Source organism: Panthera leo, chromosome D1 (genome assembly GCF_018350215.1).
Source record: "Panthera leo isolate Ple1 chromosome D1, P.leo_Ple1_pat1.1, whole genome shotgun sequence".
In the NCBI taxonomy this organism is placed as follows: Eukaryota; Metazoa; Chordata; class Mammalia; order Carnivora; family Felidae; genus Panthera; species Panthera leo.
This window is the reverse complement of record NC_056688.1, coordinates 69,917,339-69,942,153: the sequence shown is the minus strand read 5'-3', so window position 1 is coordinate 69,942,153 and position 24,815 is coordinate 69,917,339. Positions and strand designations below refer to the sequence as shown.

Here is a 24,815-nt window from a genome sequence, read left to right as displayed (position 1 = left end):
GGAATATCAAGTGATGACCCTATGCCGAAACATATTAAAACTTTGAGAATTTTATGGATATATTTGAGCAGTTATAGCATTTACCAAGCAATACAACCAAAGGCTTACCATCATGTTTGACAGGGCTTTCCAAAGTAACGTACCAAATAAAAACATCCAATTGGTCAAAAGATTTCATTTACAATTTAAAACCCTGGAAAGTTTGTTAAAACCTTAGAAAGTTATAAAGCACATCCTAAATAGGATTACAGATCATCACAAATCTTACTTATTTAACCACGGTGGCAATAAGAGATTCTAAAGGCAAATACGTAGGGTTATACAGTTGTTAGCAAAACCTAGCTCCTTTAACATTGAAGTTTTAAGTAATCAAAGACCTGATAAAGACAAAACATAAGCTTTGGTTCTCCCAGCAGACAAAAGAGAAAAGACCTTTGTTTACAAATTTATTTTTATCAAGAGCAGATCAACAATCCAAGAAAACTTTGTCTTTTAAACAGAGAGAAAAGCAGAATTTTAATCTTATACCAGTGTATTTTTAAAATCCATTCATTTCAACCTTAGTCTGTCCTAACCACACATAAAATTCCTTTCCCAAGATTTACCTTCACGAACCTTCTACAACTTTCCTTTGCATTCAGATTTTGTCCCAAGCCCTTTCTCTGCAAACAACCAGTCTCATTTAGGACAAAATTACTTTATTTTACCTTCAACAAAAATGTATTTTCATTCCTTATATTTTTCTTACATATCTCCTACTTTTCTACATACAGAGTTGCCTTTTCCTATTTCCATCAGTCTTAGTTACATCTAGCAGAATTTTAAGTCTTAGAAACTTTAGTCTCCAGTGAAAACTAAGTGGTAACTAATTGGGAACTGTGACACCAGAATTTTTTAGATGGCAAATTTATAAATCAACTAAGCACAAAGCAGCTTTTCCAACAGACCCAAATATCCTTAGTTTCTCTGCAATAAGTCAAAAACATAAACCTATGTTTAATAATGCTTAAGCATTTTATCATATTTGTTAAAGACCTGGATGTTCAATGAATTCAATCCAGTTTATCATCCAAACAAAAGTTTCGGGTTACCAAAGACCTTGAAAGCTAACTTAACAATTTTCCATGAAAACCCTGAGACAGATAAAATTAACCATCATTTTTAGCCATCTTTTTGCTGACAAATTGCAACAGAGATATTCAAGAGCTTATCTGACCTTCAGTAAACCTAGGTAGAAAAAGTCTTGTATTTAGTGCTGATAATTCTAAAGACATGTGCATCTTAATTAAACCAACAAGCTTAATAAATTAGTTCAAATACCAAATATGTTCCACTTGGGTCCCCTCATGAAGTCTATCACTTTGTTCACCATTGTCAATTTTTACCTGGGGTCCCAGTGAAGAAATCTGAAGTGGGCAGCGTTAAGTCCAAGGGAGTGCTCTTCACTCCTTGATAGCGAGGAAAGGAGGAGGGGCTAATGGTGCCAGAAGCATGGAAGATGCAGGTTGCACCCAAAGTTGTGCAGAAACAGGAAAAGGGGGAGTGGAATGCAGAAGAGATGAGATGCCTCCAGGAATGCTGGAGATGGATAAAAGCCAGTGGAGAGAGAAAGAGGTCTCCCAATCCTAAAGCCGTCAGCTTGGACAAATGAGCATATGCAGATTATTTTTTTTTTCCCCACCAACAAGTGGAAATGGGCAGTCCATGTCAGGCCAGAGACAGGGAACTTCCCCGAAACAACGGCAGCTGCTTGGGAATATACCTTAAAAGTCTCCTTCCTGAGGTAGACTAACAAGAGAAAATTGGTTCCAATTATCATAGTCATTAACTCAAGAAATGAATAGTAAGAGCCCCCACATACAGCTAGAGTAACCTGAGTCTATGACAAAGGAGGAACAGTGAAAGAGAGAGTGTCAGTGTCCCCTTCATTAGGGATGGCCTGTGTTTCCTCCAGCAACCTGGGTTCATTCAGAGGAGACCTGTTTAGACAATCATCCAATTATCAGGAGGAAGTTTATCGGCCTGGTTAGTGGCCAAACACATTTGGGCAAACACATTCTGCAAGTGGCCCTCAGGTCCGGATCCTGATTTAGGGCCATGAAAGTCTGGACATAGGATACCTCAGTCCATTTTGCCCTGTTTCTTGCAGAAGAGATCTAACCGATAGATTGCATTAAGGCTAGTCAGTGTTACGGAAGATCAGTCCTTTCCTAAATTTTCCAATTTGAATTGATTCTAGTGGGTTAAAAGGCATCCCAAGGGACAGTCCCTGGGGACTGAAGATCCCATGTTTCTAGAAAAGTAGAGAGGGTCCATTACCAAAAATCCCCGCCCTCAACTTCCAGGGGGTATACCACGAAGGATACATCACAGGTTCTTGGCGTCAAAGCGACCAGTGGCGTCCCTCAAACAAAACTGTTATGATCACCAACCAGTCACTAAGGGGCCCTAGAAAAGGGATGCTAGCGTCCCTTAGCTTCCCCACTGCATCCTATACTACAAATGGGTGCCTGGTATATGGACCAAAATACTGTGCCCATGCCATGCCTTGAAAGCCGTGCTGTAAAAGGCTGTGCCTTAGTTTACCTTGTCTTGAGGAGCATGCCATGAAGGTCATGCCTTAGTTTCCTTGAAGGCTGTGCCACTTTTAACCAACGGAAAACACTAGAAAAGTTTCACCATTCTGTAGTTAGTAGAGGACAGTGACAGAAAATAGTAAAGACAGAAATCCATCATGATGTAAGTGACATTCCAACACATATAGTCTTTACAGACAACTTCCCTAGGAAACAGTTCCCGATTGGGTTTCAGCTGGCTCCCAGTAGAAGTTTCTCAGCCAGAAGCAGCTAGACCAGGGATGTGGAGGGGATCACATTAGACCAATAAAGAGGAAACCTCACACAGGAGTCTTTAAGATCAGCAGTCGTGCTAGTCACTTAGGTGGCTGTCTCGTTCCCAGCACAGACAACTTTGTAAGGACAGAAATAAAGAGAGGGCATCAAGTATCTGGGTCTTATTACCATCCCGGCCAGAGTACCAACTTCCAGCCAAAAGGCAGAATTTCTCCTCCACAGGCTAGAGGATTACAGCCTGAGCAATCAACATGAAAGTGTTCCAATAAGACCATACTCCTTGAAAAGCCCCTGAAATAGGAGTAAAGGAAGAAAAGAGAAAGTATTCACCAACTTTGCAACAAGGCTCAGAGTCCAGAAGGGAAGACTCAATGCCCCACCCTGGGCGCCAGATGATGAAATTTGAAGTTCACGAGCAAATGGCTAAGAAAGAATTCTTGAGATGTGTTTGGTGTAAAAAGGTGATTTTATGAAAGCACAGGGACAGGACCCGTGGGCAGAAAGATATGCACTGGGGTTGTGAGGAGTAACTGATTATATACTTTTAAGTTAGTGGGGTTTAGGGATAGCTCAAGTGTCTAAGGAATTTGAAAGCAAGGCTTTCAGGATCTTAAGAGGCTAATTACTATTAAGACAAGGTTACTTTTAGTGTTTAATAAAAGAAAAACATAAAGGAAGTAAGGCAGCCATGAGTTGTTTGAGGAAGATCATGCTCTGCATGTTTCAGGTGTTTATCAGTGGACTGCAAGCTGTAAGGGGATTTAATTTAAGCTACATTTCTCTGCCTTTGTTTCCCTCATCAGGAGCTATTATAGGAAGTACCAAACACATATTCCAAAATCTTTGGTAAAATCATTCAACATATGTATTATGCTGGCGATAGTTTATTTTTCCCCAAGAATCCAGCTAAGAATTGGTATATTTTGGGGGTACCTGGCTGGCTCAGTTGGTAGAGCATCCAACCCTTGATCTCGAAGCTGTGAGTTTGAGCCCCACAATGGGTGAAGAGATTACTTAAAAATAAAATCTTTAAAAAAAAAAAAAGGGGACTGATCTATTTTTTTTTAATTAGGCATATATATAATGAGTTTCACAATTTTTATCACTCAAATATGAAAAATATTTGCTTGTAAAAGGTGAGCAATACACACAGAAACAAATTTGAGTTGAATTTTAGCAGTATGCTTTTGCCTATACATTAGAGAATGGTTTATTAAACTGAATCCATAAACCTGTAAGGGTATTTGAATGAGTTCTGAGAGTCTTATTAGAATTATATGAAAAACTAAGTATGCATGTATAGCATAGTAATCCCCCCTTACCTGCAGGGGATACATCCAAGACCCCCAGTGGATGCCTGAAACTACAGATGGCACCAAACCCTACACATACTGGTTTTTCCTATATATACATATATTCCTATGATAAATTTCATTTATAAATTCGACACATAAGAGACTGACAATAATGATAAAATAGAACGATTATAACAATATACTGTAACAAAAGTTATGTGAACGTGGTCTCTCTCAAAATATTTTATCATACTTCTAATGATGTGAGATGATAAAATGCCTACATGATGAGATGCAGTGAGGTAAACGGTGTAGGCACCGTGACTTAGTATTAGGCTGCTACTGACTTTCTGATATGTCAGAAGGAGGATCATCTGCTTCCAGACCGAGGTTGGCCATGGGTAACTGAAACCATGTAAAGCGAAACTATGGACAAGGGGGGATTACTGTTTATTTTTCTGAGGCTAAAGCACAAAGATTTGAGGAGATGCTCAAAGAGGTTCATGACCTTTGGCTAAAAATCTCCGCATTATGGAACATAGTTTAAGATTTTATTCTCAGTTAATACTTCAAAGTATTTAAGTCAATACTCCAAAATAATAATATATAATGGTAAAAATTCCTTAAATGCAAGGATTTCTCATATGACTGTCATGCCAACATTTCTGGCAAAAATTCCATAAAAGACAAGAATGATATAAACTAGGTATTTCAAAGTAATCTAAAACCTGTCAAACGATTAACATTTAAACACACACATACAAGCCACCATTTACAATCTCAAAGTGATTTATATTTGAAAGCTGATGCCACACACACACAAACATTCTAGATAAAATGGATCCATTAACACATGAGGTACTAAGATACTCAGAAGGCTTTTTAATGGAACATGTCAAATAATTCACCAGACAGACAGTGATACAGTCATAAAGAAGTGTGTCCATGTTTGTAATACAGAAATTGGCTTTTTTCAAATATTGATTTAAGATCTAAGTATGTCAATAACATGCCGTAGGGTTCTAAAAGATATAAAAAGATACAGATTTAGGGGCGCCTGGGTGGTTCAGTCAATTAAGCAACCAACTCTTGATTTCAGCTTAGGTCATGATCTCAGTCGTGAGATCGAGCCCCACATTGGGCTCTGCACTGAGAGTGAAGGGCCTGCTTGGGATTCTCTCTCTCTCCCTCTCTCTGCCCCTCCCCCTCACACGTGCACACGCGTGCACTCTCGTTCTCTCTCAAAATAAATAAACATTTTTTTTTAAAAGATGGGACTTTTTCTATGAAGCTAAAGTTAGATTTTTCTAACTACATGCTTTCTCCAGGTGATCACCCTCATCTCACCCCCTAACATTCTTTCTCCTTGTCTAAATCCTACTTTCATTCAGAAATAATGTCATCTCTCATTTAGAACCTCTATCACCAATTTTGGTATATGATATCATGTTGCCACATTCTGTTTTATATACATATACTCAGTCATTACTCCTGAATTACAGATTATTTTATATAATTTCCCCTGCTTAGCACAGTATAATACACAAGTCTCAAAATATGAACAATTTATACAAACAATTTCCACTTCACTTAGATTAGCATGTCTATTTTTACACTCATCATGCTGTTTAGTAATAACTGGTAAAAATGTTGTGTAGGGATTTGCTTCAAAATAAAAATCGGTTTATAATTTTTAAAATTGGTGATGTGCATTTTATGTTGGCAACTTTCCGTAATACAAAGTTTAAAGGAGATTCCTTCTTCTACTAGAACACAGCACTTGACAAAGACAGGTCCAATAGTTTTCATCTTTGTACATCTGCCCAGTGGAGAGTAGATAAACTTACTTCAAAACACATTTCATTATTTACACAGAACTTTCAATGAAACTTTAACAGCTTTTGTGCGATACTTTATTTAAATAATTCTTTGATTAAACTCAGACAAAACATATATTCACTTTTAACTATTTACTAAGTACCTACTACTTTCTCAAATATCCTGTCTTAGTAAATGTAGGATATCAAAAATAACACATCCTCTCTAATACATTGAGAAGCTAATAGTACTCTCAAGGATCCATGGGAAAAAAGGGCAAGGAGAGAATGCAAAGGGATGAAGTGAAAGAAAAAATAGTAAAAAGCTACTATAGTTTTTAAAAAGAGATCTAAGGCACCCACATTTTTAATTAAACAGAGGGCATACAGTTTGTTCAGGCTGGACAAGTCTAAAGGTTCCCTTCCCCACTCCATTTTACAGATGAGGAAATTAAAGCTCAGAGAGGGGAAATGACTTGCCTCAAGTTACACATCAAGTTGCTAGCAAAACCAAAATTAAAACTCAGATCTGCTGATTCACAGTACAATTTTAATTTTCCACATCAAAGAACTTTCTTCTATAATATTCATTAGCTAAAAAGAATGACTATTTTATTATTAATATATACTTCAGTTCTACATATTACATCATACTAAAAAGAAAAAAGGTTATAAGCTAAGTAGAGGAAGGAAATGAGAAGAAATTGTACACAGCAAACTGCTAAGGCAATATACATGCAGACTACATGCATATACCACTCTTCCTTAATTCTGAGACACACATTTGACTTTAAGACACAGTAGCCATTGGGAGTCCCTCTCTACTTATTAGATGGAGTGCTGTCCAATTCATGAATCATTTTTCTGTTTTTTTGGTTTGTTTTGTTTTTAAATGCTTATTAATCTTTGAGAGAGAGAGAGAGAGAGAGAGAGAGAGAGAGAGAGAAGGAGGGGCAGAGAGAAGAAGACAGAGAATCCCAAACAGGCTCCGTGCTGTCAGTGCAGAGCCCTATGTGGGGCTCAAACTAACAAACCATGAGATCATGACCTGAGCCAAAATCAAGTGTCAGATGCTTAACCAACTGAGCCACCCAGGCGTCCCATGAACCATTTAACAGAGACAATTAGATCGTCAAATTAAAAAAAAAAAAAAAAGATAGTATCCATTGCATAAACATTTTATTTATTTTTTTTTAATTTTTTTTTAACGTTTATTTATTTTTGAGACAGAGAGAGACACAGCATGAACGGGGGAGGGGCAGAGAGAGAGGGAGACACAGAATCGGAAGCAAGCTCGAGGCTCTGAGCCATCAGCCCAGAGCCCGACGCGGGGCTCGAACTCACGGACCGCGAGATCGTGACCTGAGCTGAAGTCAGACGCTTAACCAACTGAGCCACCCAGGCGCCCCAAAACATTTTATTTTTTAATTTTTTTTAACGTTTATTTGTTTTTGAGACAGAGACAGACAGAGCACAAGTGGCGGAGAGGCAGAGAGAGAGGGAGCCACAGAATCCGGAGCAGGATCCAGGCTCTGAGCACACAGCCTGACATGGATATCAAAAATATCAAACTCACAAACTGTTGAGATCATGACCTGAGCCAAAGTTGGACACTGAACCGACTGAGCCACCCAGGCGCCCCATATAAACATTTTAAAATAAACTCTGTAAATTACACCTTCATTTCAAAAAACTACTAAAATATGAAAACATACACCTCTCAAGGTAATATAATGCACCCTTAAAAGACACACAATAATCACCATCATTTAAGAGCCAGTGTCACAGGACAAACACACAGAGCAACAGTCCCATCTTCTAACATAACAGTTACTGAACACCTAAGGCTATGTGGCATTTTTTTCAATTGTAGTTAATATAAATAAGTATTTCTTGCCCTTGATCTTACATGCATGAGATTTGGAGTTTCACAAAGCAAGGTTTGAATCTCAGCTCTCTTCCTAGCTCTCCAACCTTTGGAAAGTTACTTACTAACTTCTCTGAGCCTCATTGTCTCATCTGTAACAGGCTATCCACTTTGGAGAACTGTATGAGAGCTAAAGGTAATAATTTATGTAAAGGAACAGTACAATACCCAAATGAAATATTATATTTCCTCCCATGATCCCTATGGGCCAAATTAAACTAAAAACTAGACCCTGTTCTTCTTGACTTATAAGATTCTTCCATCTCCATTGCAGAGATCGGAATAAACCTGTACTGATCCTGGGGCAAATCCTACTAGTTTGCTTTTGAATAATTATTTGATAAGAAAAGCTTATTTTATTGTCTTGAAATTCATCTCTTTTCTTCTTTAAATTGGGAACAGAAAACAATGGCAAATTTTAAGTTAAATTGGTTACATGTAAATTCAGCACTTTCATATTGTCTTACTGAACTGAAACTCTAAGCCCATTACAACCCCACTAGAAGAGAGGAACTACAGAACCAATGTGTGCGAAGAGGAAAGGGTGTAAAGTCCAAAAGACACAGTTGAAATGATTCACTCAAGTGAGTGATTTGCTTTGTTTAACCTTAAATTCATGTATTAAACCCTAAAAGAACAACATTCAGAGTTCAGAAGAGCCAAGACCGTATCTCCAAGCCTCAAGGTGATTTAGTAACCTGATCCCTCAAATTAAACAAATGCCATCTTTCAGTACGTACAGTTTCAGGATGTGTCTAGTCACTTCCAAGACAGGAAAGTATCTACCAAAGTATCTCACATGCAGCAGTATACACTGAAATAAGGCCATCTTTTCCTCTATCCGAAACATAGTTCAGACTAGCTCACCCACATATTTCCTATTAGCTCATTTCAGTAGAATGACTTTTCCCCCATATATTAAGTAATGCCCATTTACTTAAACTGGGAAAATACAAAGAATATGAGCATTTTTAAGCCACCCATGATCTTACCAGCCAAAGATTAAAATATTAGAAAGGAACATACCAACATCTTTCCTATGAATCTGTACACCATATTTTAAGTTTGTACAGAGCCACTAAATATGAGTAACTTGCCACTAAATATGAGTAACTACCAGCTTATACCTTAGTATCTCCATTCTGGTTTTTGAGACTAAATTCACATAACTTTTTTCCTGACTTAACTCAATGGTTCGTCAGAGTCTCTCAGCTACACATGTTGTTGTTGACTACTTTCTCTATTTCTATCCGAAGTTTTCCAAAACAGTATATTCTTCAGTATCTACAAAAGTCTCTCCAACTCCTCTTCTTCTCTCCCTTCACTGTCTCTCTTCTATTAATTCCTAACAATTTATTTTAAAATGGCTCAGGCCAGGGGTGCCTGGGTGGCTCAGTCGGTTAAGCAGCTGACTTCAGCACAGGTCATGATCTTGCCGTCAGTGAGTTCGAGCCCCGCATCAGGCTCTGTGCTGAGAGCTTGGAGCCTAGAGCCTGCTTCAAATTCTGTGTCTCCCTCTCTCTGCCCCTTCCCCAATCACACTCTGTCTCTCTCTGTCTTTCAAAACTAAATAAATGTTAAAAAAAAAAAAATTGTTTTTAATAAAATAAAATGGCCCAGGCCTGACCTTTAGATTTGCTTGTCAACTGTGAACCTCCAACAGTTAACACAGTGCCTGGCATGAAACATACGCTCAGTTAAAATTTACTGATTAACTTTGTCAATACTGACCTGCCACTTATTAGCTATGTGGCATCAGGCAAATTAAATCTCTCTGAATCTCAGTTCCCTCATCTAAAGAACAGGGATAATCAAAGGAAGATGATACTCGGAAAGCTCAAAACAGCGTCTGGCACAAAGTAGCACCCACTAAATTTTGCTATTATTATCAACATAATCTAGTATAGGACTCAAAAATGTTCCTGATTATTTTTTGGTTGAACACCAAATCTACTTCTCAATAACCCAACTTATTTTCAACATATTCTCTTACCACAAAAATCAAAAAATATTTTCATGCTCTTTCCCTTACTACCCGTCTCCAATCCATCATCAACTATTGGTTTTCTTTTTTTTTTTTCTTTTTTTTTTTTTTAGTTTTTTTGGAGAGAGTGAGCGAGCAGGGGAGGGGGACAGAGGGAGGCGGGGGAGGGAAGGAGTGAGTGATAGTGAGAGAGAGAGAGAGAGAGAGAGAGAGAGAGAGAGAGAATCCCAAGCAGGCTCCACACTCAGCATGGAGCCTGATGCGGGGCTAGATCCCACTGCCCTGGGATCATGACCTGAGCCGAAATCGAGAGTCAGGAGCTTAACGGACTCAGCCACCCAGGCATCCCCATCGTCAACTATTCTAATTCTTCTCTCCTAACCACCATACAGAACCATTATTTATAAAACTAAGCTACAACCACAGACTTAATTGATCTCCACACTTAAATCTTCATTCAAATGTTCCATCCTCCTTAAAATCCATTTTTTATGTGTCATTCTCATCCACAGTTGCTTACAGCTTGTCCAAACTTCTTGAATGTCATCCTCAAGTCTTCCAATAACCCATATCCAAACTCTTCAAAAGGTGTCTCAAAACTCACCCCTTCCTGGAAACCTTCCCTGATTAACTCCATACCACTCAGATTACTTCTTTGCCCCGAGTCACCTCAGCACCTCAGCACTTAGGTATTCTGTCATCCTAAGGGTAAAATGTGATCAGTGAATAGCAATACCAAGAAATTTCTTCCACAAAATTATTTCTACTTCCTAAAGAACGGTCCATTAGCTATGATGCTTTGTTGAGCTGGCTAAGAAGGAACTATCGTATAGAACATATGCCCTCTTTGGCTTCCGTCCTCGGGACTTCTCGTCTGTCAAGAAGTGCTAAACTGTTCACAAACCTCTGACCTATCCTCAAGCAGAAACTACATCTCAGTGCTTATCACCTCCTCGAGGCCGTTTAAATTTTCTGGAAATGTGGCAGTGGGCCGCTTTCTTTTCTTCTACCTCTTCTCTGCCCCCAACCTCTGCCCACATCCCACAAATAAAAATTCCCAAAGGCATCAAACAGAAAGGCAGCAGAGGTGACACACACATACCATGTGTTTCTTTCCTCTAAGTGAAAAAAAACGTTGAACCTACTTAGGTACAAAACTCTTCCCAAGGCTAAAAACCTCCCCAACAAGCATGATGCGTAATCAAATTCTACTGCGTGGAACTGGTTGATCCTACAGTAACAGAATTGTACTTATGTGTTAATTGTCACTGTGTTACTGTAAGAGATCTTGCATCATTTTTATGCTGTATTACATGCGCTCAACAAGATAGTTAAATTCCCCTACAGGGCAGATTTTCTGAAAGTATCTTCATGCTTTAAACCAACATGGTCTAATTTTTTTTAAACATGAAATTAAACGATTCCGCACTGCCATCCAATCGAAAGCAAACAATATTTGTGCCTTTACTTTTGAGAGGGTGAGTTTGTGTGCTGCTGTGGCAAAACAATCAGATGAACTGTCCCGGGATGGTGGGGGTGGGGGGCACAATTAGCGTCAGTAGTGAGAGTTAAGTCTGAGTGCTTGGCCCACGATGAGTAGTGAATGAACCTATAAACCTGGCTTGACTAACTCCTACCTGAGACACTCTCCAGTCTCTCCCAAAAAGCAGTTATTCTTGCTCACTTAGTCATAAAAGATCCACACCTTTTAGCTATCATAAGCCTACCTCATCTGCTCCTTGTATACTTTCTCCTAACTGGCCACCTAACGCCTTCTAGTCAAACAGCCTCCATCCACACCTCACCTAAAACCTTTTTCTCAGGGACCTTCCGGTTGGAGTAGGTGCCTCTTACTCCAAACCCACGTGTCCCGGTCTGTCCAGAGATCTTAACCTTCCAAAAAACAAAAACAGAAACAAACAAACCCTACCTCCCTTCACTCCCAGCTGATTTCCCCCCATCCTCTATCAATGCCTACTTCCAAAAGGCCAGTCACTTTCCCCGGTTCCGCACCTTCTCCCCGGGCACCCTTTTCTGAGCATCACCCTTTCCCCATCACTTTCTTCCTCGTCGGACCAGAAAATCCTTCAATCACAGGCCTCTTTTGCCCCCCTGGAGCACAAGAGCCCGCTCCTCCGTTAACTACCCGCCCCCCCCACCCTCGCCACTTCTATGCGGCCTCCCCACACCAGACTGAGCCCCCAAGGCTCGGCGGCTGCAAACCAGGCCCCTCCCTGCGTCCCCGCTCGCCAGCCCGGCAGTCTGGAAGGCGGCGGCCCCGTCCCAGCAGCGCTCAGACCATCCGGGCAGAGACAGGCGGGCGCCCCCGGCTGCGGGCGGCCCAGGGTGGGGGCGGGGGCGGGGCGGGGCGGCGGGTGTCGCCTCCGGCGGCCTGCCGCCCCGGCTCCCGCAGCCGCGGCCCGGGCCAGGCGAGGAGGGGCCCGCAGCCCGCCTCTCCCGCCCGGCGTCGCTGTCTCTCACCTAGACTCAGAGGCTCGGGCCTCGCTTTCCCCCTGGCCGTCCAGCGATGTCTCCGCCGCCGTCGCGCTCTCCTCACTCGCTCCTCCACCACCCCCGACCGGCTGCTGAAGAGCGGACGGGTAGTGGCACGCCCATTGGCTGCGGCCCGCACTCGCGTCAGCCTCCCCGACCCGGACCTCGCGATGTGACTGGCTGGCGCGGAGCCTCTTTTCCACGTCTTGTCCGGATTGGCCTGTCTTGTCTCTCGCGCCCCCTTACCGGGAGGATACCTCGACCCCCCCTCCTCGCCTCGCCCTCCCACCCCCTCAACCCCGTTTCCATCTGGGCGGGCTGGGGGCGGGAGCGGGCGCGGGTGGGACGCGAACGGCCAATGGGAGCGCCGAAAGAGGGCCGGGAGGCGGGCTCTGCCGCCGGCCGGCCCAAGCAGGAAAGTTCAGCCAATGGGCGCGCGCCCCACATCCCGGGCTCAGGAGCGCCTCTCTGGCCGCTAGCGTTCCGGCGGGTCGCGCCCAGGGCCACACCCGGCTGGCGGTGGCGCGGGAGAGGTACCCGCTGGAAGGGTGGGAGAATGCGGCGAGGCCCGTGCGGGAGAGCGCGGGCGGCCATTGTGGCGTGCTCCCGCACCGCCTACGCGGGGTCTGTGAGCGGGGAGTTGTCGCTCGGTGGTGGACTCCCGGAACCTCGGCGCGATGCTTTGTAGGGAGCGAGCAGAGCGTGCGCCTCGTCCAGCCCCGTGGACCAAATCAGGCCGCAGTGCAAAACTTCCCGCTGGTGAGAGAAGTTGAATAACGGTTACCTCAGGGGGATGGGAGGGCCACAAGGGAACCTACGGGGAGCTGGAAACGTTCTGTCTCTCGATCTGGGTGGTATCCGTATGTAAAAATGTACCCAGCCGTACAGTTCAGGTTAGTGCACTCACGACACTTTAATATAGAATATTGTATAATCCCTCTTTTATAAAAAAAAAAATAAAAGAATTGTGAGAATAACTGTAATAACATTCCCATGACGGTGAGACTCCCGCGGTATCAACAGTCTCACTAGGATTTAGCCAGCCATCGTTCAAAAACTGCAAATCAGAGGAGGAAAAAGAAAAGGATTGTTGAGAATTTTAAATGAGTGAAAGCTCTGGGCACAGAGACTTAGCGCGCACGGGTTGATACTTCAGGATGCGCGAAGATGGTTCCGAGTGATTTTTCTTTGAGGGTGTAGGGCTTGTTTCAGTGCCTGGCCCCGTTAGTGGCCCCAAAGCACCCATTCTGCCTCACCTAGTTGGAAACTGCAATAATTTACCGAGCTGCCTACTTTGTGGCCGACCAGAGCTCCGAACCCAGGAAATTTTCATTGACATACCATGGCTTCTGCCCTGGAGGAGCTCACCGACCAGCCCAGCGGGCCAGGTACAGTCATTCCTGCAGGAGGGCCCAGGACCACAAAGCCAACAAAGCCGCTTGCCCTCAGGGATGAGGCATTCCCATAGGTGACGCCAGATAGTGTGTGCCTAGAACCCAGTCCAGAAGCAGAATTGTGAAATCGCCGGGCCAAGGTGAAACACTTGTTACAAATGGGTCAATAACCACCTTTCCAGAACAAACATAAGACCTGTGGGCCAAATTCTAGCTTGTGAAAGAGCACGCGCCCGCAGCAAAACAGATTACATGATTCATATTTACTACTTGAGTCATTAAGCGGTTCAATTCAGATAAATGCCTTGGTTTAAAGTACCTGCCCCCGAACTAGGCGTGTAAAGTCAGGTAAGACAGTATTTTTCCATAGAGCATAGGGTATAAGAGGAAGACCTCAAATGGATCATTCCTATATAATTCAGGGTGAGGGAATATATATAAAGAGGATCGAGCCCAGCCTAGGGAATTGAGGGGCATATTCTCAGAAGAACTAAGTCCACCACTGCTGAGATTTATCGGCATGTGCAATTCAGACACTATTTCTGGAGAATACTTTCATTGCAGATTTTTTAGTTTCTGTGCAAACATCTTGATTTTTTTCAATAGATAGATAGATACAAACTATTACTTAGTTCTGAGGAAAACACATGAAGAAATTAAGTAATTGCTGAATGAGTACATTATGAAATTCAAAAATAACTAGGTTTGAGAGCATCAAGGCATCTCATTTGATTAAAGTCATTGTGTATGTAACATGCACCTCCAGCAGAGACACTCCCCACCACAGGCCCCCCAAGATGGGCTTTCTGAAGGAAGACTTAAAATTAAAACAATGGTTCACTCTCCAACATGGTACAAACTCACGGGGAGGGCATGTTGTTGGATTGGCCAGTGTCCCTCAGTGCACCATCATTCTTAAATGGATCCAAAGAATTCATATATCTACAAAGAGTGAGTAATAGTCTCCACAAAAGGTGATGAAGGATTTTGCCTAGAGTCTAACCTATAAAATGTAGTAATACCAAAGAAAGTAATCATTCATTCAAATGCTTTCCCCATCTTTCAACAAGAGGCCTGAGAATTGGGCTGCCATATATATTGGAATCAACTGCCTTGTAATTTTATTCAAATATAAAATACTGTATGTGCTTTTGATCCTTGCTATAGAAACACCATTCTGTAAACAAAGGTAAATTACACCAAACAAAAATAATTTAAACCTATTAAAAAATAGTTTACAACCTAAAGAGAAATACCATGTATTACTGAGAAAACATGTAGGAATAAACCCAGAAACACACATGCTACACATACCAGTATCTCAGATCTCTGCCTATAGGCCCAGCCAAAACAAGAATAATAAAAGCATCTTTTTTTCTCTCTAAATATAGATTGGCAGGGGTGCCTGGCTGGCTCAGTCAGTAGCACATCCAACTCTTAATCCCAGGGTTGTGAGTTCAAGCCCCATGTTGGATATGGAGATTACTTAAAAAGAAAGAAAGAAAGAAAAAAAAGAAAGAGAAAGGAAGGAAGGAAGGAAGATTGACAGGATAAAGACATTTATAAAAATTAGTTCTTTGAATTGTGACTCTTGTAAGTTTGGTCCTGGTTACCCATTGGTATTGTTTTTTTAATTTTTTTTTTAACGTTTATTTATTTTTGAGACAGAGAGAGACAGAGCATGAATGGGGGAGGGTCAGAGAGAGAGGGAGACACACAGAATCTGAAACAGGCTCCAGGCTCTGAGCTGTCAGCACAGAGCCCGACGCAGGGCTCAAACTCACGGACCGCAAGATCATGACCTGAGCCGAAGTCGGACACTTAACCGACCGAGCCACCCAGGCGCCCCACCCATTGGTATTATCCATAGGTTGCTAGTCTTTGTTTTCCTTGTCTGTCTTTTGGGGTATTTATCATAAGGGGGAAAAATCGTAAGATGGGATATTCCTTTCATCTTGTTCTGTCTTCAGAGTTTGGCTTTAGTTCTCCACCAGCCGGAAGGTACAAGTGTTGGCTTGAGTCAGGTAACCAGACAAACAGGCTGGCAACCCAAGATACAACATGACAAGCAGCATTCTCTTTGTCCAACATTACCAGCTCCTAAGGAAGGTTGTCTTTAATGAGAGGTCCCTGTCCATGAGGGGGCTTGTTGCCTCACCTTCATTAGTGTTAGGAAACTCTCATCCTAATGTCATCCACCCAATACACAAATTAGCTGGTCTATAGTTGGAAGCATCTCATCTTCCCACAGATAACAGGGGACATCAGGTTCATAAACACTGTTCTTACCTTAAGCCTGTGACAATGAAAGTCTGCGTTCTTAAGCTGACTCTGGGAATGAACTTACTGGATTTGGGGAGGGCTGCATCTTTTGCACTCCTTGGGGACTCCTCTTATGTCTATGGTTAAGGGATAAAAGGCTTATTGATTTAAAAAAAATTTTTTTAATGTTTATTTTTGAGAGAGACAACGCAAGTGGGGGAGGGGCAGAGAGAGAGGGAGACGTAGAATCCAAAGCAGGCTCCAGGCTCTGAGCTGTCAGCACAGAGCCTGATACTGGGCCTGAACTCATGCACCATGAGATCATGACCTGAGCTGAAGTCAGATGCTTAAGCTATTGAGCCACTCAGGCACTCCAGGCCTACTGATTTTAAACCATAAAGAGGAATACTGTTTTTTGATTCAAATAGGTATATTTTCTGAATTAAGTCAGAGAAAGACAGTACCATGTGATTTCACTTATATGTAGAATCTAGAAAACAAAACAAATGAACAGACCCTTCAATACAGAGAACAAACTGGTGGTTACCAGAGGGGAGATAGGGGTAGGAGTGGCAAAAGGGATTAAGAGGTAGAAACTTCCAGTTATATAATAAGGCATGGAGATGAAAAATACAGCATAGGGAATATTGTAATAGTGTATAGTGATAGATGGTATCTACACTGTTGGTGAGCACTGAGTAATGTATAGAATTGTTAAATCAAAATACCTCTGAAACTAATATAACACAACATTGTATGTCAATTATACTTCATTTTAAAAAGACAGTATAGGGGCGCCTGGGTGGCTCAGTCGGTTAAGCGGCCGGCTTCGGCTCAGGTCATGATCTCTCGGTCCGTGAGTTCGAGCCCCGCGTCGGGCTCTGTGCTGACAGCTCAGAGCCTGGAGCCTGTTTCAGATTCTGTGTCTCCCTCTCTCTGACCCTCCCCTGTTAATGCTCTGTCTCTCCCTGTCTCAAAAATAAATAAAACGTTAAAAAAAAATTTTTTTTTAATAAAAAGACAGTATACTCTTGAATATTTAGACTTTTATCTTTTTTAAAAAGGTTTTTCACAGAGCTCTCATCCCTAAATAAACGCCCTCTTGATACTGATAGGAAGAGCAAATTAAAAAATTAACAAGGCAAAGATAACTCTCCTATAAGTTAGTAAGTTTTATGTTTCTGAGTTTATACCTAACTTATGGCTGAGATTTAAAATGAAAACTCTAAGATCTCTTTTTGCAGGTCTGTGTCTAGGTGTATATGTTATGTAATATGATATTTTTCTACCTTCATATGATATTGCCAAAATTACTCTGTAAAAGAGCTCTATTTAGTCAGGTAAAAAAAAAAAAAGCACTTGTATAAATTAAGTATACCCAAAACTCAGAAATACAGAAACTAACCCAAGTGTTTTTCAAGTTCACAATATCTAGAACAATTTTTGGTAAATAAAAGCTAGTTGGTTTAATAAAAACAATCATGTCTTCAGAGTTGTAAACATTAAACATAAATGAAGACATACAACTTTTTCTACTTGGGTTTACTAATCCAATGAGTTTATCTCTACTAGATGTTTAAGATTGTAAAATTATAAATTCAGTTTAAAAATAAGATGTACAATAAAAATAAATTCTTTATGTCAAACACAGCAGTACAAAATAAAACTTGGAGAGAGCCATATGTTTTCACTTTTAAGTTCTTTCCTTCTATGATTTTTTTTTTTTAATTTGGCTGATTTATCTACAGAAGAATAACTTAAGATTATGCTACCTTTGTTTCAGTAAGCAAAGTATTGTGTCTACTTAAAAGTAGTTTCCAAAATCTTTTTGGAAACTTGAAACCTTGAAGTTATATTAAGTTAAATTGTGGATATTCATTGAATATCTAGATCATTTTCAAATAAGGAAATATACTAAAACATTAATTGCTGAACAAAAGTTTTTACACTTTTGGCTTCTTAATTTTTATAGAGAGAAAAAAGATATTTAAGATAGTAAACATATCTTTTACCACCTTAAAAAATTGTACTATGAAAAAGCATAAGTCTCTAAAAATTATAAATTTTTATAATTATAATTTATAATTATAATTATGTAGTCACAAGTTTACTAACCTATTGCAGGATGTTAATATATAATAGTTCACAATTACTTGCTTCCTGATTTTCACTGGAAAATAAAGGTTACTAATGGTTAAAATTTATAATCTATATATGAAAATAAAACTACTAAAAATAATAACAAAGGGAAAAAAACCTTTGTGTACAAAGTATAGGAGGAGAATGGGATGTGTTTTTAAATAAAGAGTGTATGATGAATGTAGGATGTGTTTTTGGAAAAAAAAAGGAGTAGTTTGTCTAAAGTAAAATGACTAAGTGTTCCAGAATAAGAAAGAGAAAAGGAATAAGACAAAATCTAAATGGATGTAGAAAATTGCAATTTTGTGGAAAACAAATTTTATGTTACAAGGTCAAAGCTAGCCAAAATTAAATGGATCAAATATAAGAGTTTTGTAAAATGACCTCAATAATATAGAAAATGAATTTAATTTTCTCCCCATTAAAATGACAGTTTCTTAGATTATTGGTCTGCTTTTAATAAGAGATTATAAAAGGTTTTTCTTTTGTGTTATCTGCCAAGGAAATAAAGATTTTATGACTTATCGGAATAATTTCCTGTACTTCACGTTGTCTTTGTCAGATCTGATTACTTAGGAAAACTGAGTCTTCGATACGAAAGGAGCTGAGGGTTTGTTTGTTTTTTTAACAATTATATGACTTTCTATATTTACCTTTAAAATCTTTTAATTGCCACTTTAATTAGATCAATAGCTAAGCATTTTGTCCCTGGGATACTACTTAATGGAGTATTTTTTTTTTTAACTACTTTTTTTTAACGTTTATTTGTTTTTGAAACAGAGAGAGACAGAGCATGAACAGGGGAGGGGCAGAGAGAGAAGGAGACACAGAATCTGAAACAGGATCCAGGCTCTGAGCTGTCAGCACAGAGCCCGACGCGGGGCTCGAACTCATGGACCGTGAGATCATGACCTGAGCTGAAGTCCAATGCTTAACCGACCAAGCCACCTAGGCGCCCCCTTAATGGAGTATTTTAAACGTTTAAGTGTTTTTGACAAATTTCCCCAAATCAAATTCAAAATGAAGTCTTTTGACCTGGAACCAACTTTGGAATTTCTATAAGGGTCCCTAGGTGATCTCAAAGATTTGTTGTCTACCCTTATGAAATGAGATTAAACTAATCAGCTTTTTTGAGATGTTAATTGTATGAGAAACATTGTCAAATACAAGTGATAATTAACTTTCTTTAGATCTTATTTGTGTATGTTACCAATATTTCAAAAATTGTACAAAATTCCTAGGAATCTGTGAGTGTCCTTACTGTCTGTATAATCAGTCATAATTCTAATTATTACTTGAAAACATTGCATGTCACAGAAATAAACAAATGTTCTTTGTTAATTGTATCGTTTTTTAATAGTGAACTCTCAGCAGATCTTTAACCATGGCTATTTTTAAGTCTTTTGTCATTCATAAATCATTATTGCTTTACTCTTGATTGTTCTCTGAGAACACTTATAGTCAACTACAAGCAAAACTGCTTCATCTCTAAAGAGATCATGGAAAGGACGCTGACAAGTACTCTAAAATACAGGTTTCTGATAACTCTAAGATTATATCACTAAAGGGGATATGAATTTCTAGAATTCTTTTTAAAAATTTTTTTAATTATTTTTTATTTTAGAGAGAGAGAGAGAGAGGGCAAGTGAGAGGGGCAGAGAAGGGGAGAGAGGAAGAGAGAGAGGGAGAATCTTCAGCAGGCTCAATGTTTGGCACAGAGCCTAATGCAGGGCTTGATCCCACAGCCCTGGGATCATGACCTGAGCTGAAATCAGGAGACAGACACTTAAACCAATGAGCCATCTGGGCTCCAGAATTTCTAGAATTCTAATGGAGAAACTGATTGGTTCATAAAACTGCTAACCCAAGATCAAGCAAACAGAAAGTAAATAGATGGGAGCTCCTGGCAGGCTCAGTTGGTAAACCATGCAGGTCTTGATCTCAGGGATAGGAGTTCAAGCCCCACTTTGGGCATAGAGCTTATTTGAAAAAAAAAAAAGAAAGTACATGAATGAACTGATGATGATGATTACAGTTTTATGACTTCTTATTTAAAGCATTGTTGGACCTTTAATATTTTGTCTTCCAGATTTAAGAAAACCTTTTTCTCTCTTTTTCTGAAGCTATCTGTAACTTATCTCAATTTGATAGTCTATGCCTTTGTGAACAAAACTTAAAATATTTATCTTTTTCTCTCTGATCCCTCCAAAATTTAGAGGCTCTTCATAAATATTCTTATTCATGATGATATAGTTGTTTTCATAGGTTCAATGAGAATCTGTTCTCTTTATAATAGAACATGATTGGAAACATTGATTACACTATCAAGGCTTGGACTGTAATGTCATATTTGACAATGATGTACATAGACTCAAATGTGACCAGATGGATTTAAGGAACTAAGGTTGACTTTAGGGAGCTAATGCTTATAAAGCCTCTTGAAATACCAGCCCCATATCTTGTTTACAGGATTCCCAGCCCTACAGGTGAATAAGGAAGGTTACTTCTTGGCAGGCCCAAAAACCTTAACATGTATTGGGTGCTTGAGAAGAGAGGAATTCACCCAAATCTATGTATGCTACAGGCAAAGTGTGATAGCAAATTCTTGGCTTCATATCTTAGCCTTAAATGGCTTTTAAAGGCTCAATCTAAGATTCCTTATTAAAAGTTCCAACAGAACAGACTTGAAAAGAACCTATGTGATAAATCACTATTCTCGCCACACTTATGTAAATAATCAGGCCAAGTTTAATGAGACTAAACTTATTTTACAAACAAAATAGTTTCACTGTAATTATATTTAATAAAAATGGGATTGACTCTAGAGAGAAAACTACATTTCTGTGAAAAGCTATCCACTCTTACAATGAAGATTCTAGCCCTGAGTGCCTGGGTATCTCAGTCGTTAAGCATCTGACTTCGGCTCAGGCCATCATGACCTCACGGTTGGTGAGTTTGAGCCCTGCATCCGGTGAGCTCATGCCCTGCTTCGGGTGAGCACTGCTTCTGTCTCTCCCTCTCTCTCTCTCTGCCCCTCTTGGGAGTCTTTCTCTCTCTCACCCTCACTCACTCATTCCCTCTCTCTCTCAAAAAAATAAATAAATAAAAAGACTCTAGCCCTGTTTATTGTCTTCGAGGTTTAGTTATCTGACTACAAATTGGTCTGGATCCTGAAATTCTAGTTTCCTCCAGTATGTGGCCACAACTCTCCAAACTAACATTTACCATTTTTCCCACCCTTCTGACTTGATATCACAAAGAATGATTTTCCCTTTTCCCTTAGTCCTACAAGCTAAAGTTGGATGACCTGATATAAACTTCAGAAAATCACCACAACAGATCACAGATAAACAACCTTCATGTCTACTCATGTGGGCCACTCAGAAAATTCACTGGAACACCCAGTAAATGTAACAAGGGACATTCAAACTACAAACCAGGAAATTTGTCAAATTACAACTGACATCTTCATTCTACCATATAAAGAAACTTCTTGCTTAAATCTTAAGCTGTCCTCTGGACTCAGAAACTAAGTTTTTAACCATTAATATTTGTTTTTCTTTAGTTTCTGTGAAAAATACCCCTCAGTAAATGCCTGATTGCTCATATCGTATGGAGATTGCTGGAGATGAACAGCTACCCTCATCTGCACCATTGCGTCCTGAATGGACAGCTCTTTAAATGAACGGACCTATCCTCAAGACTAAGAGACTAAATCACTGAGAAATAGAATAGAAACTCAGATTCTGGACCATGAATCTTTTGGGGGAATTGTCAAAGGGGGAGAAGGAAAGAAGGCAGAATATGCCACTTTGGCATAAGGACTATTTTGAACTGAAGGCACTTCAAAAACAGCAGATGCAAAGAAGGGTAGTCTAATCTCCCCTGTTCTTCCTGAAATCAGGAGATAAACACTCCTGTGTGAAAGTGTGCTCCCTATACCAGGAAAAAAGGAACATTCTTCAATGGGGGGAATCAAAGCCAAGAGAATCCTGTATAAATAGACCATGTTAAAATAACACTTATCTTCCTTTAGCCTCCCCGTATGGTGTAGTTACTTTTCCACAATTGCCTTGTTTTTTTCAAGCTAATGTAAAAGCGTGTGGGTTTGCCATTTCTGTGGGTCTTTCTTATGAGAGGTCCCATGTCATATAAAACATCTAAGTTTATATACTTTTCTCCTGTTAATCTGTCTTATATCAGTTTAATCTCAGGCCTGGCTAAAGTAGAGGTAAAATTTTGCCTCCCCTACATTCTCAACTATCTCCTCTATTGATTAAAGTGTCCTGGTAGCTCACAGATGTTGGAAAGAAGAGGAACAGTATTTGTAATATTCTTGATACACTGTCTGTTATCTTTTGCAAGAATAATTGTGAAAAAAAGAAGCCATCTTGCTGGTCAGTTTCTTTCCTCGTTTTTCCCCTTTTTTGTGGGTGGCATTGTCATTGTTCAGACCTCGTTTGGGGGCAATGAGGGTCTCCCTGAGACCTGGAGACTATTCTTTTCTTTTTCCTGTCTCCTTTTTTTCTTTTTCTTTCTTTCTTTCTTGGAGATTAACTCTCTTTGTACATAAATCAGGACAGAGCTCCTGTAGATGCCCAAAAATGGGGATGACTAGATGATCATCTGTATTCCAGCATCACATGTGTCCAAAGTGTCAGCCATACACTCTGACTCACCTACTTCCTGGATTTGGGTGGTGCTTTTTGAGAACTCTGCATTAAGTCTCTAAAGATAAGTGCTGTCACATCCTTGAGCTTCTAAGGAGAGGTCTGCTTCCAGAAATATTTGCAAACAAAGGCCCCAAACTGGGAGAACCTCAGGCAGAAAACCACACCTATGTATAAGAATTTGTCATTAAATACAAAGGTGTGACTCTTCAAGGAACTAAGATTTACATTTGATGCAGTCTCTAATCTCTTACTCTCCAGAGCAGAGTGCACAGATTAGTTTTCCATAAACAAAACCAGTTCATTAATGTTATATTTATTAGAGCAGCCAGTTGCAGGGTTTTTTCTCATGAATTAGGCAATGGTTGGCTTGAGAATAAGAAGGCATAGTGATTAAGAGCCCTGACACCAGAACTGAACTCCTGGGTGTAGAATCCTAGCAACACCACTTACCTAGTGACCTTGGGCAAGTTAATCCTCTATACCTCAGTTTCCCAGGGGTAAAATGGAAATGACAATAATAGCACCTATCTCATGGGGGTGTTGTGAAGCTAAGTGAGTTAATATTTTAAAGCACTTAACACATGATAAGCCCTATCTAAACACTTACCTTTAAAATTGTTAAATCTTTGAAAAAAGTGCAAAAGACTTCCTAGAGCCAATAATAATGCCTATCGTCTAGTTTTTGAAGATTTACTAAGTGCCAAACACTTTGAAGATATTATTTACAAACCTCACAACAAGGTAGGTCTTACTGTCTCCATTTAACAGATAAGGAAATAGAAGATTAGGGGATCTAATTAAATTGCCTAAGAGCATATACGAGGTAGCAGAGTTGGGAATTCTAATATCATGTGTCTAATTCCAAAGCATGCACCTTTCTGTTGTGCAGCATTGTTTCCTTAAACTTCTTACCCATCTCCTGCATTTATTTATAATCCACTCTATTTTAAGGACGCCTGGGTGGCTCAGTCAGTTAGGTGTCTGACTTCAGCTCAGGTCATGATCTCGCTCTTTGTGAGTTAGAGTCCCAGTCAGGCTCTGTGCAGACAGCTCCGAACCTAGAGTCTGCCTCAGATTCTGTGTCTCCCTTTCTCTCTGTCCCTCCCCTGCTCACGCTCTGTCTCTCTCAAAAATAAACATAAAAAAAAAAAAAAAAAGTTGTTTGGGGGGGGCGCCTGGTTGGCTCATTTGGTTAAGCATCCCACTTTGGCTCAAGTCATGATCTCACAGTTCACGAGTTCGAGCCCTGTTTCTGGCTCTGTGCTGACAGCTCACATTCCGTGTCTCCCTCTCTCTCGGCCCCTCCCGGCTCACTCTTTCTCAAAAATAAATATAAAAAAAATTTTTTTAAGTTTTTTTTTTTTATATCCACCCTATTTTAGAACTGGTCTTCAGAGTCACTTTGGCCATACCCTCTGTCCTATCACAAATAGGTAAATTGAGATTATAAGAAGTTAAGTGGCTTTCCCAAGACTACATAATTATCTAATAACTGTTAAATAGCCATTGAATGCCAACCAAGCATTTGCTGATAAGGAAAGTTATGTACATTGCTTATCAGAGTGACTTTTCACATTGCAAGCAATCAACCCTAGCTATTTTTATCATTGTTCATTTGTTCATTCATTCATTTAACAAGCATTTATTAGGCATTTCTTACAAATCAGGTACCTGGGAATAAAACAATGAACAAGATAGGATTCCTTTTGAAGCTCACACTAACTGTCCCATCTGGGAGCCACTTAGATATATGTGACTATTGAGCACTTGAAATGTGGCCAGTCCAGATTGCAATCTGCTAATATGCAATATGCTAGTTCAAAAAACACATAGGAATCTGAAGGCATAGTACCAGAAAGTAAGCTAAACTACTTCATTAATAAATTTTATATCAGGTACATGTTGAAATGACAATATGTGGGATATAATGGGTTAAATAAAAATATGAAAATCTTTTCATCTGTTTTTAATGTGGCTAG

At 40.0% G+C, this 24,815-nt stretch overlaps 2 protein-coding genes across 6 annotated transcripts in view; one reads left to right on the top strand and one right to left on the bottom strand.

The window, feature by feature from the left end:
- The window catches only part of FAR1 (fatty acyl-CoA reductase 1), a 74,804-nt gene extending 62,193 nt beyond the window's left edge, over positions 1-12,611 (bottom strand). For 3 of the 5 annotated variants that reach the window (XM_042906862.1, XM_042906863.1, XM_042906860.1), the window contains exon 1: positions 12,357-12,610. The gene's annotated coding sequence lies outside the window, so the exon portion shown is untranslated. Of the gene's footprint in view, positions 1-10,479; positions 10,578-12,356 lie in introns of all 5 variants that reach the window. The other 2 variants (XM_042906864.1, XM_042906861.1) reach the window with 2 other exon arrangements.
- Positions 11,846-24,815, top strand: part of LOC122201260 (translation initiation factor IF-2-like) — a 120,877-nt gene continuing 107,907 nt past the window's right edge. The window contains exons 1-2 of the mRNA XM_042907164.1: positions 11,846-12,485; positions 12,517-13,127. Of these exons, the coding sequence (XP_042763098.1) occupies positions 11,846-12,485; positions 12,517-13,127 (1,251 nt within the window). The remainder of the gene's footprint in view (positions 12,486-12,516; positions 13,128-24,815) is intronic.